The sequence below is a fragment of the Ostrea edulis genome, chromosome 7 (assembly GCF_947568905.1).
Source record: "Ostrea edulis chromosome 7, xbOstEdul1.1, whole genome shotgun sequence".
In the NCBI taxonomy this organism is placed as follows: domain Eukaryota; kingdom Metazoa; phylum Mollusca; class Bivalvia; order Ostreida; family Ostreidae; genus Ostrea; species Ostrea edulis.
The window spans coordinates 35,802,332-35,816,267 of NC_079170.1; the positions used below are offsets into that span (position 1 = coordinate 35,802,332).

At 34.0% G+C, this 13,936-nt stretch overlaps 1 protein-coding gene across 1 annotated transcript in view; it reads left to right on the forward strand.

Annotated features, from left to right (window-relative positions):
* Positions 1–13,936, forward strand: part of LOC125654951 (uncharacterized) — a 188,173-nt gene that overhangs the window by 53,711 nt on the left and 120,526 nt on the right. Inside the window, exons 19-20 of the mRNA XM_056144176.1 lie at positions 1,541–2,173; positions 5,299–5,391. Of these exons, the coding sequence (XP_056000151.1) occupies positions 1,541–2,173; positions 5,299–5,391 (726 nt within the window). The remainder of the gene's footprint in view (positions 1–1,540; positions 2,174–5,298; positions 5,392–13,936) is intronic.

Sequence of the window (13,936 nt, forward strand, 5' to 3'; positions counted from 1 at the left end):
ATAGTGGTGTATAGTGATCCCAATATCATTGTGTTGTATAGTGAATCTGAGTAATATAATGTTGTATAGTGATCCCAATATCATAGTGTTGTATAGTGATTCCAATATCATTGTGTTGTATAGTGAATCCCAGTATCATAGTGTTGTTTAATTAATCCCAATATCATAGTGTTGTATAGTGATCCCAATATCATAGTGTTCTATAGTGAATTCCAGTATTATAGTGTTGTATAGTGAATCTCAGTGTCATAGTGTTGTATAATGCATCCCAGTTTTAAAGTGTCGTATAATGAATCCCAGGATCATTGTGTTGTATAGTGAATCTGAGTAATATAATGTTGTATAGTGATCCCAATATCATAGTGTTGTATAGTGATTCCAATATCATTGTGTTGTATAGTGAATCCCAGTATCATAGTGTTGTTTAATTAATCCCAATATCATAGTGTTGTATAGTGAATCCCAATATCATAGTGTTCTATAGTGAATTCCAGTATTATAGTGTTGTATAGTGAATCTCAGTGTCATAGTGTTGTATAATGCATCCCAGTTTTAAAGTGTCGTATAATGAATCCCAGGATCATTGTGTTGTATAGTGATTCGCGGTATGATAGTGTATTATCAATCCCAGTATTATAGTGTTGGATGATGAATCCTAGTACCATATTGCTGTATAAAGAATCCCAGTGTGATATTTTTGTATAGTGAATCTCAGTATCAGTGTTGTATAGTGAATCCCAATATAATAGTGTTGTATAGTGATCCCAGTATTCTAGCATTGTATAGTTATCCCAGTATCATAATATTGCATAGTGAATCCCAGTATGATAGTGTATAATGAATTCCAGTATTATAGTGTTGTATAATGAATCATAGTGTCATAATATGATATAATGAATCTCAGTGCCGTAGTGTTGTATAGTGATTGCAATATCATAGTATTGTATAGTGAATCCCGGTATTATAGTGTTGTAAACTGAATCCCAGTATAATAGTTTTGTTTAACGAATCCCATTATCATAGATTAGTCTTGTATAATCATCACTTGCATCAAAGCGTTGTATATTGAACCCCAGTACCATAGAGTTGCATAGTGAATTCCAGTTCCATAGTGCTTGGTGATAAATCCCAGTATCATTGTGTTATACTGTGAATCCTGGTATCCTAGGTTTTTTCTATATAGTTAATCCCAGTATCGATTCCAAAACAGAAAGGTTCTTAGGTAGCTGTAGTCAAATAGTAGTTACCCCATGCGTCGCAAAGAAACGGAAGATTATTGAGCAGCTGTTTTCGGGAAGAATCATAATTCTGTAATATGTACACCGCCCAACATGCAACTCACTTTCAAATTCAAAGTCCCTTCATTGAATGATGCATAGACCACAATGCTGTGGCAATTCACCAAACTCTTTACGAGTACAAACTTTTGAATAGGATGTTAAAAACTTGATCTAACACTAATGATAAAGTTAATGTAATAATTGATACACGCTCTGCTTAGAATCATATGTGTTATTTGCTAACTATTACTTATTTTTAGAAAAAGTTGCAATGGCCAGTTCCCATTCTGCGTCTACACCGGAGACAACGAATTTACTCAGAGCATTTCAGCTTCTGCTAGGTCCCTGCACTAAACAATTCCGAGACGTATTACGTAGACACATACCACATTCAACATTCTCACAAGTCATTTCACAGGAGGAGAATAAGAATGCGCTTCCCCGTCTGACTACAGTACAGCGAGATCTTATTGTACCTACACATGGTAGTTACAGTGGTACCTACGATGATATGGATATCCCCTTGATCTATATGCTACTTAGAAACGTATGTAGCATACCACCACACAGCAAGGGCTGGGGAAAAGACCCAGACTCCACTGACAGATCACTCTCTGCCAACATTGAGAGGATCCGAATAGCCAGAAACAAATGCGCTCATTATCCAAGTGACTCTCTCTCTAATTCGGAATTTAACTCACTTTGGTCAGAAGTGAGATCCGCAGTTGTGGACCTAGACTCCTTTCTCAATAACGGGAATCAGTATGAAAGAGAAGTTGATTTACAGAGACAGAAATCAATGCACCTGGAACGTGATCATCGTTTGAGGGAGGAGCTACGAAAACAGGCAGAACAAATTCGTGAAAACAGAGGGGAGATACAACGAGTAAATGGTGAGTGTAAAAATTACTCAATCGACCACAATAATCACGTCACTATCTTTTACTTCATCAACCATTATGTGTAAACTAGATAAAGATTTATTTTGCTGTGCAGAAAATCGGAGGTGAAGTTATGACACATTGAACGTTTTGATTCAATTCCAACTACGAATTGTTTCATACTTTAGTTCACTTAACTACAAGTTCAAGTGAGCTTATCTTATGACCAAATATTGGTGTGATTTTTGCAATGTGGGTTAAATCTCAAAAAACGACTACTTCAGTGTCCTTTGACGTTGCACCAGTGCATCCCTAAATCAGGAACTATCAGATAGGGCAGTTTTATAGGGATCATTGTTAAATTAGGGGAGATCATCAGATAAATATTTAACAAGTAGTGGTAAAAAAAAAAGGACTGCCAATCAAAATATTTGGTCACGAAATTCCAAATTGAACAATATTCAAATTATATTACGTAATTTGATTCCGTTACAGTTGAAATTGTTATTTAAAATGATCATATAAATGACGAAAGGTGGGTCTGCTGTGGATACCAATCACAATCCTTGGCCATTAATTTACAAATGTCATAATCTTAATCAAACTTCGTTCTTTTTTATTATATCATCAAAACCCCTTATTTGAGAGGTTAGAGGGCAACTCAGTCTGCTACTCCTAATATTTAGACAGATATTTAGAAACTGCATCAAACTTTTAATGCTTTTAAAATAATGTTTAATTGTTAAAATTACCATTAAAGTGAAGGAAAATGGGTTAATGTAGATCAATGCCCTGCCTACGTCACAATTAAATGTAAACGTTTCCAACATGTGGTATAGTTTCAACGACATCGGTTTGATTTTTACATGGCGATATCAATATCCGATATCCATTCCTTCCAGGCCTAGGGTGTTCTTTTTAGTTACGGTCAAATTTTGTATTTAAAAAGAGGGGGGTTAAAGATGATTAAAAATATAGAAAATATTGATGGGCGACCAAACGACATTTTCGCGGATGAGGACATGCCAATTGCATCATACATGTCCGTAAGGCATTTAATGTACATTGACTAATCTTGTATGTACAAGTTTTATAATATGAGTTGAAGCAAATGTTTAACATAAGGCATTACGGGGGCATCAGAAAATTGGGGAGACGGATGGGAAAGGGGGGTGTCGGACCAAGTCATATTTCCAGCATCATGATGATATTTTTTTTCGTTTTGTCCTGATGACATAGTATCGAATATAAAGAAAATTATGTGTTTTATTTACATTGCATATATTTTAATCAAAAATGTTACATTCTCTCTCTCTCTCTCTCTCTCTCTCTCTCTCTCTCTCTCTCTCTCTCTATATATATATATATATATATATATATATAGCAGCAAAACGCCACTGATCACATCATCTTCACCTGTCATTGATATGTTTTGATTTGACAGATATGTATATACACAATGTATAACCATCGTCCTTGGTTCAAATATTTAAGGAAAGGTGTCCAAGTAGAACACAGCTCTTGATTCTTCATGTCAAAAGAACGCTTAGGTTCACAAGAATAAGTTGATTAATACATTTGCTAAACCTTCTAGAATATAAATTGGAAAGAAAGCAAAAAGGCATGTGTGACAATTTGATAGCGAGCGAAGCTCGCTTCATTGATTACATATTACACATTTGAGTCACGTGATTTGCTCTTCGCCAACCGTCAGCTGAAAGATTTTACCGGTAGCTTGCTCCATTGATTACACATTACACATTTGAGTCACGTGATTTGCTCTTCGTCAGCTGAAAGATTTTACCCGTTGATTAAAAAATATATATTACCAATACCGTTTTTATTTTTCATAAATATTTTTTATTCAAAAAATTCGAACGTCTATTGGAGTCGTTCAGGTATGTTTTCTTAGATATTGATATTATGCATCAAATCACAGCGAAATTTAGACTCTAGGGTATCTCATTTGCAAAAAAGTACCATTTTCACCATTGCGGAAAAAATCACTTAAAATCATATAAAATACATGAGAGCTTGTATCACTTTTTTGATGGAGAAGTCATATTGTATATAGTTGTAAGAGGTGTTTTAGCGAGCTATCAAATAAAAGGTTAGTGAAATCAGCTACCTCAAAAGAAATGTTTCGTTGTTTGGTAAACATATTAGAAGAATAAGCTTTTTGTCATATTTTAAGTATGTATGCATGTAACTTCTACCATTAATATATTGTGACCTACATTTTGATTGGTTAATTTGGATTTTGAATTTCGAAATTGGAGTCTCGTATTTTCGATTTCGAATCTTGAATGAGCCTTCTGGGTTTTCGTATATTACAGCCTATTTGTTTCGGAAAATAATTATTGTTAAAAAAAATAAAGTACATTTTCATTAATGTTCATTATATGTAGATGAGGTGCTTACTTTTGAGAAGCAATTACAATAGAAATGGCAGGTCAATATCTACATTTTTTAAACTCTATCTATAACTGGAATATATATCTTTCTTACAAAGGGTATTTTTGTCATATTTGAGTATATTTAGGATGAATATAGATCTACCTTAAATGAAAATGTTAATCATTTTTTGGCCATTATTTTACAAATGGCACCACGATATCAATGATACACAATTTTTTACTTTTCCAAAACATTTAAGCAATTACAACAACCATTAAAATTAGTGACAACGCCTCAACTAAGACTGTCAATCATAGCATTTGGCCATGACTTTCTAAATGACACCAAATTGTTGACGACATTGCATTGACATTACAAATTATTACTATCACAAGATATATCTCTTCACTACCAAACTTCTGTAATGTAGAAAATGTACCATGTTCATCGCGTAAACGTCCTAAGCCCTTTGGACCTTTTCTTTAAAAAAGCATCTCATCTAGTCCACATGCAACTAGCTATCACAAGTTTCATCCCTATTGATTTTATATTCCTAACATGAATAACGGGATTGATTCCAGTTCGTTATTTTTACTTGTTCATTTATTGTTTCATTGACAATTCGGAAACTTGCCTGGGCTAGACTCAAATAAGTGAGACTTCAATTCTTGATTGTTTCAAAGTAGCTCTCATGTTTTCGTTTCTTTTCTAATTGACTGAAAAAACATTTCCCTTTTCAGACAAAGTGGACATGATTGAAAACAAACTTCAAGAACATACAAAGAAAATTGAGAAAATTGAAGAAATTCAACAAAATCAAATGAAAGTTGAAGGTAAGATCCTGCGACGGTAGATAATTGATTGATTTCATTCATGAAAGGTGATGTAACAGTGATCGATCTCATCGTACCTACAAGTAATACAAAATAGAGAGTTGGGCAAACACGGGACCTGGATATAACAGGTTGGAGCAGGTGCCTAGGATGAGTAAACACTCCCTGTTGACCGGTCACACCCGCTGTGAGCCCTATATCTTGAGCAGCATTTCGCAAATTATATGGTCGTTATAACTATCTAGGTTGCCAATACAACATGTCTTTGGGTCAAATGCTGTCTGAAGTGTTTGATACCGATTGTTAGGCCGTTCTTGGCACACTGACCTTAACTACGGAGAACTCCGTTTACCTTATCAAGACATAGGGCCCACGGCGGGTGTGACCAGTTGGAAGGGAATGCTTACTCCTCTTAGGCACCTGATCCCATCTCAGGTGTGTCCAGGGGTCCGTGTTATCTCAACTCTCTATTCTGTATTGCCTGTAGGAGTTATGATATTGATCACTGTTCGTTATCTTCACCTTTCATTTAGCTGCCAATGATATATGTTTTGTTTTATTCGTATCCCCCATTGGAACGCATGTCGTTCATGCACAGACGTTTCATTCTATTTGTGATGTACCCCAAGTTATCCATTACGCTTAAGACCGTAACAATGAAGATTCTTTATCATATCAACTTTTAAAGCTGTTCGTGTCTTTGTCATTACAACAGCCCAATACTGTAGTAGTATCTTTTACTTAAGATAGCGAAAGTGTAATTGGTAAATATTTATCACTTCCTGTTCACTAAACAAGATTTACATCAATGATGTGTTTCTTCTTGTGTCCGTCTGGATACATTTTGCATTTTGTTCTGTGAATATTTATCACAGTCAATGAATTGTTTCTAACACATGTCTCATCTTCTATTGATTAAAATACACGGTTAGTATGAATGTAGCAAAAATACTTAAAATGAATTATCAGAATATCGCCAAGGAAAACCGACTTAATGCATATTCAAAAATATTTGTATGCGGAGTTGATAAAGTATTTCAATCATATTTCGAGTTACTTATTTCGGTGTATCCATGCGCTATATTTTGTAAAGCTCTGTTCAAAAACTGATCTAAGACTTCGTGAAAGAAATGCAATAAATTAACAAAATAAAGAAAGTGTGACTTGTTATACAGTTACCAAGAGAAAGACAAAATATCGGAGGGCTTTTTATATTACAGAAAAGAGCAGCAAGGGAATTTGACATATTAAGTACCTCATTCAGTGCCAACTTCTTTTATCAAATTTGAGGTCGTTGTATTTGTCTGACTATCTTATATATCGAAAAATTATTCTTCTGTTTAAAGTTTAAAATCACACGACTCCAGAGTATTTGAATGGTTTTAGATTTGTGAATGAGGTAAACACATGAAATACTAGGCAGAGCTCTAATAATTATAGTTAGGCTACAAGAGCCGAAACAGAATATTTTAGAAGATCTATTATCATTTCAGCAGCAATTCTATGGAACTCATTAACATATTTATTAGAAATTGTGCAACAACGAGATCTTTTAAATCAGCCTATCTCAAACATTATTTTGATTCTCAATAATACTCGTGTGTTTATGGTCATTATCTTATCTGTATGCAAGTTAACTGTGATATTTTCATGTTTTGTGGTAGATGTTGTCGATAAGTATATATGTTAAAACAGGATCACAATGTAAACTAGTTTGTATAACCAATTGTGAAATCATCTATAAATCAAGGGCATTATTAATGTTTTACTGTGTGACCGTTGACACCAGGCCTTGACATCTTGCAATGCATCATTTAACGCCGGAAATATAACGCGGCTGAACTGTGCATTGTGACGTCATCATTAGCTGTCGATTGTTTTCTTTCTATGAAAACTAAGAAATTATCCATAGCAAAACATACGAAGGTATGGGAAAGGTTGCCTGGAATTTAAAATCATTTGTGATACTTTCCAAACAATTTATTTGTTTTATCTACGCGGTTGTCAATGAAGTATGCCGCAGTGACGATGACATTGTTCCGGAAGCATTATTTTCAGCCGATGAAGAGAAAATCACGTGACTCAACTGTGTAATCATTGGAACAAGCTTCGCTCGCTACTATTATTCAGTTTGATTATAAGAAAGAAGTGTAGCTACTTTAACTAATAAGATATTTGTTTCAAAATCCGTCTTTCATACACTTATAACAAGATTCTTTTATCGGCATTGAATGTATAAGTGCACTGAAGGCGATATTATCACACTGCAGACGTAACACCCTTCAATGTGTGCGTCGCATTTGCTGTGTGACGTGTTCCATACCATTCGCTAGACCGTTCTTGGCACATTGATTTTGACTAAGGATTAGTCCGTTTACCTGATCAAGATATAGGACTTGTGGTCGGTGTGACTAGTCCACAGGGGATACTTATTCCTCCTAGGCACCTGATCCCAACTCTGGTCTATCCAAGGATCTGTTTATGTCCACTTCCTAATTCAATATGCAATATGCAAACGTCATAATATTTTTCTGACGTGTTACAAATTTCGATATATGCAGCGGTTTTCAGAAAGGGTTCTTTATCATTTGAATGTCTATTGTGAACGGGGGATCAGTGCATAATAGACGCCACAGAATCGTCCACTTTTGCTTCATATTTATATATTTTATTGAAAGTAGATATTAACGACAAGTTCATCCAACTTTATGACAAACGGGATGATTTAAGAAATGAAACTTATAATTCTTTGTTTGATGCATTGATGAAAAAGTTCTCCGTCCAATGTTTCGTTTGATACATGCATCAAACAAAAAATCATAAGTTTTATTTCTTACCATTTAATTATGTTTTTAAGATAGAAAAACAAATAGTTTCTCCCATAAAAAGCTTGAATTAACGTTTTTGAAATGGAGCGTAGGAATACATATATGTAAGAATGAAAACAACTACAAAACGGCATGGCTGTGCGTTTAGGTCAGGAACCGTTACTGTGCAGATTTAAATGGATTATACTAGCCCCCCAAAAAACCGCTCATTGAATTTTTTTCAATTTTATTTATTATAACATTTTGACTTTATCCTAAAACATATCAAAAAATCAACAAAAGTAATCAGGTTAATTTTCGAGGAAAGCGAGATTGAAATCCCCTCTTTTGCAGCCCCAAAAGGCAAAAAATACCAAAATCGATCAAATTAACACAGAAGCCAATAAAAAATTTATTGACACCAGAAATATTGTTTATCATATATAGTTATGTAAATTAAACACAAACAGATAAAAAATCAACATTGATTAGAAATTCAAAATGCATCTAAGGAAAACATTGGGATGATTCGATTTGGCAATTGGCCAAATTTACCCTAAATATGGCGTTTCTCAAATAGTATCAGGCATACATTTTCTGACAACAACAAAATTCTGCTCATAAAATTTCTTATTTTATTTCATTTTTACAATAAGTCAAGTAGTATCTAAAATATTGAATAGAAAAATATATAACAAATGAGGTTTAATCTAAAACTATGTCAGATTTTGTAACCCTACCCCCTCCCTTCCAGAAATTAAATTTAAGAGATACAGTCAGCAGAGATAAACTATTGACCTTAAATGATTAAGCATTCCCAAATTATCACTTTGAGCATTAAATATCACAATACTAAAAATTTCTATGAGTCATTTAAGAATGATTTATAGTATTTGCTATTGCAGTTGACATTTCTGCACTCACAATGATTGCCTAAATATTTAGTTATTTTTCATACAATGTCTTGTAATAACTGGACCCAATATATTACCTATACACATTTTGTGATAGAAATTGATATCACTGTACAGTATAATACACCAAATATGTTTAAATAATCATTTCATATTTCAATAAATAATTAATATCAATGGAAAGAGACCCATGGACTGCCCATGGATCACCAAGTCCATCTGAGCCATCTTGCCCTCACATATAGGTGTGTCTTTCATAAGTTTAAGATCCCTAATTGTAGTTTCACAATGAACCAAAAACTCATTATTGGATAACTGAGAATGCATGTATATTGCATTAACTAACAGTAATATTCCCCAAGTGAAGGTCTATGTTCACTGTATGTATAAGGGGGGGGGGGGTGAATTAGTTCCATTATGAAACTTTACTAAAAATTTGATATACATTAATTCAATGATGTATGTTTCAACTAAATTCTGAATTACAAGGAAAATTCAAACACATTGATTGAAGTTATAAAATTGGTATCCTATCATGTGCATATTTTTAAATAATATATCGGAGAAAGAATAATCAACAGTGAAATTTCCTTTACATCTATGCAATATTATTGTCTTTCAAAAGGCATGTACATGGAATACACGAGTACATGTATTTATTTTCCCTTAAATTCAAAATTTAGTTTAAAGTATGTTGTACAACATCCACTGCTCTGAGCTCATAAATCAATTAATGTTTTTCATCCAAGTCCCAAGTAGTTCTTTAATCTTCAGAACTTGATCAAACATTTTTAAATTTGTGCAGTTGTGGGGCTCCAGGGGATATGTCATCATAACTGTAAATGGAGTACCTGTTCAAAATATAGATAAATGTATTTAAATATAGCGAAAAAGATGAATATCTGATATACTCAGAATTGTCTTTACAAATGCTGCCTGATCTTTATCTAAAGAAAATATAGTACCTCTCTTGCTGTTAAACTTGTTGACTCGAAACCCACTTCAACCTGTGCTGGTCCTATTTAACCTCCATTGGTCCTCAGTCTGATGTCTAGAAAAAAAGATCATAATAATTGATATTTGCACAGTTAGGTCTATATTATACCATTGAGTAATTAGACTGAATCAGACAATGTGAATTTTAAAATTGTGTCTCAACACATATTCAGTGAAAATTTAAATACTGATGTTTCAAAATTATAAATTGCAATATGAAATGACATATATGTTTTTATAAACTGCCATTGACTCATCATATCTATTTTATTTACAAAATGTGGGTCAAGAGAAGGACATACGTGTAGTATACATATCTTACTTATACATACAATGCATACATTTACCTGTGAGAGGGCATATGCGGACTTGTGATTAATTTACATCATTTTTAAAAAGATTTTGCCAACCTAAATGTTTGTGTGAAACACGAAACCTCAGGTTTGATATATTTCTTAGGTCACTGAAATTTCAAAGCAATAGTATATGTACACATTAGTCTAGGGAATTATAATACAACACATGCCCTCCCCACTTTCCACTTTCTAACCGGTTTTCCCATATCCCTAGATAGTAGATATATACAGATATTTGTTTTTTGACATCACTTTTATACATGTAGTTCAAGGTATGTTATTTTCATGACGGTTATTTTCATAACGATATTTTCTTAATAAAAGAGTTGTGAGAGCCCGTGATTACAAATGTGGTATAGATATACATGCCGCCCGTTTACATTTACATGCACAGGTTGGAGTTATATTTTAAGCACACGTGGAATGCATATATAGATACAAAATAATACATCTACTTATGTCGTGTGTTTAAACTTACTGATGTCATCATAAATCGCGTTGTGAAATAGCAGAGGAAATGTGAGTTGAACTTTTGAATACAAATTTATCAGTTTATGGCATTTTTTTTCCACTCACCAAACAAACCTATGATTTCGTTGTCCAAGTTGAATGCATCCACCAAATTCCTTTTCTTGCAAGAAACTTTGTTTAGCCTCTCAATGACTGTATAAACAGTATTTAATCTCGCAGCATGCATGCAGCACTCGGACATTACGATATGCATCAATCAACAACTTTGTTTACGTAGTGCATCTATATACATGGATTGGTGGTTGGTTTAACATTTCGTTTGGCAAAACAATTCACACAGATGAAACCTTTGATCTACCATTATTACAGATATTGACGCATACTTGTGTGGTATGTGCTGATTTTCTCTTTGCGAGTGCACGAGTCATGTCAGTCACAGCAACAAAACACTTTCGGAACCCCTTTTTGTTTTTCGACTATTCTATGACGGAGTAAGGAATTCCGGAAAATAAATTCGCGTGAAAATACACAATTTTTACTGATCACGTGATTGCTATCCGTCGCTACCTTAAATATAAAGGAAAATACATGTAACAAGTGGTGACTGGATTTATGCTGCATTGCGTTGGAGGAGACGTTGAACAGTGGTTGTACATGTGTCGTTAGAACGATGGAATGCAACTCGGCTCCTCTTTCAATATCGAGTAAAAAGTTCAACACCTCTTCATCTAAAACGCACTTGTTGACTGAACCCCATATGACGCAGTTCAATTTCATCAATATTTACCAGATCAGAAGTCGCCACTTGCCCCGTCATGTTATCGATCTCGTAAAGCAGACAATTCATAACGGGAGTTTGTTTAATATGTCTACTTCTACCAGTAAGTGGTCTACGTCATCAAGTTGACTATTCTGTCACGTCATCGCTTATGTATGTTCTTTCTTTAAATTAATTTGTATTTTATTCATATCTTTAGTTGTGCTTAGTTTTGATAGCAATGAAAAACAAAAATCAAACGAATGCATGTCGTTATATTAAATGCTTGTGTGGAAAATCCCGTTCTAGATAAAAAGCGCTAAAATTAGAACGGGGAAGACGCATTCCAGAGAAAAGTAGTCCCGCGTGCTTAGTGCAGATGAACTCCGAACGAAATTTTGATTTTGATTGTCAACTTCCAATATTTATGTAGCAACATATTCTATTATCGTCTGCATCATTTTCTCTCAATTGATGCGTTACGCGAGAACTTGTTTTTCATATGATCAATCATTGATCAATTTTTAATCCAGACAGGCCACTGACAAACAAGTTGATTTTATAGGGTTTAACAGATTTGTTTACAATCAGCCTGTCGTAAATTTTATTATAGTCCTCTCAAGCGATCAGGGTCAAAAGTTTAACACTTCTCTGCCAATTGAAAGGGTTTTGACGTAACGATGCTCCGTGGCTAAAGAACATGTTCTTTTCGATGTTATATAACGGGGATAATATTTGATCAAATAGAATGAAACATCCCAGGTTGATTCAATGAATGATTTCAAATTTCATAATGAATTGAATTTTATTTTTCAAAAAACTATGCTTCAGTTTTAGACACATTTGATATCCCAGTAAATGGGTCGAATGAATATGAGTTACCGTACCTATACTGAATTCCTAAACTACATAAAACCCCTTACAAACAAAGATACATTGCAGGATCCAGTCAATTTTTTAAAACTTCATAACAAGTCTTACAAACAACTTTCTTCGAGCTAGTAAGTGTTCTACCAAGCCCATACTCTTGCTCCTCACGAAAATATTAACAGGCTAACAGCTGTGAAGGAGAATATTCAAACGTACTGTGCAACTACATATGGCAAAAGTGGTTTAAATCAAATATGGATTCTAAAAAATTCTGAAGAACTTTTAGTAAACCTGAAATCGTAAACTTTTCTCACATCAACAGCATCAAAATGCATGACTTTTCTTCACTTCACACGACCATTCCTCGCTATGAATTAAAGATTAGACTTTTTAACATCATAAGCAGTTGCTTCTTCAACAAAAATGGAAAACGGGAATATTCATATCTAGTGATCAGTCATCCAAAAATTACTTTGTTAAACACCATTCTGAATCCACGCATAAGTACTCTGAAGTTGAAACAAAAATATAATGGAGTTTCTCATTGACAAAATATTCGTGGTCTTTGGTGATCAATTCTTCCAACAAGTTTGTTGGAATTCATATGGGCGCGAATTGTGTTCCTTTGTTAGATGACCTGTTTCTATATTCGTATGAAGTAGAATTTATTCAAACACATCAACGTCAGAAGAAAAAATATATTGCTGTTGCCTTCAATTCGACATTTAGATATATCAACCACGATTTGTCTATTAACAATAATAACTTTTATCCATATCTTGATTCGATATATCCCTCTGAGCTCTAAAAAAAGACACCACAGAGTCGTCCACTTCTGCTTTATACGTAATTATTTTATTGAAAGTAGACATTAATGTCAAACTGATAACTCAACTGTGTGACAAACGGGATGATTTAATCTTTTCCATTGTCAACTTTCCATATTCATGTAGCAATATTCCATTATCACCTGCATATGGTGTCCATATCTCTCAACTTATTCGATACGCAAACGCTTGTTCTGCATATGGTCAGTTTTTAAATCAAGGCAAGCTATTGACAAAAAGTTCTTTAAAAATTAGAGGGGCGGATATCCGTAACTAAAGAGGGTATCATCACCATTTCTTCACAGTGTTGGGAGTAGTCCACTAATACCCTACCCCCAGAATTTCAGTCCCTGGGACCCTCTCCCGAGCTTAATGTTTATTTACAAATAGTGTTTCATTATGTAAAAATTTGGATGAGCGGATCTCTGTCACTTGACAGAATACCATTACCATCATTTTACAGTGGTGGGAATAGAACACCAATACCCTACCCCTAAAATTTCAGTCCCCTTGATAAGGATCTTCGATGATTACTAGCCCGATGTTT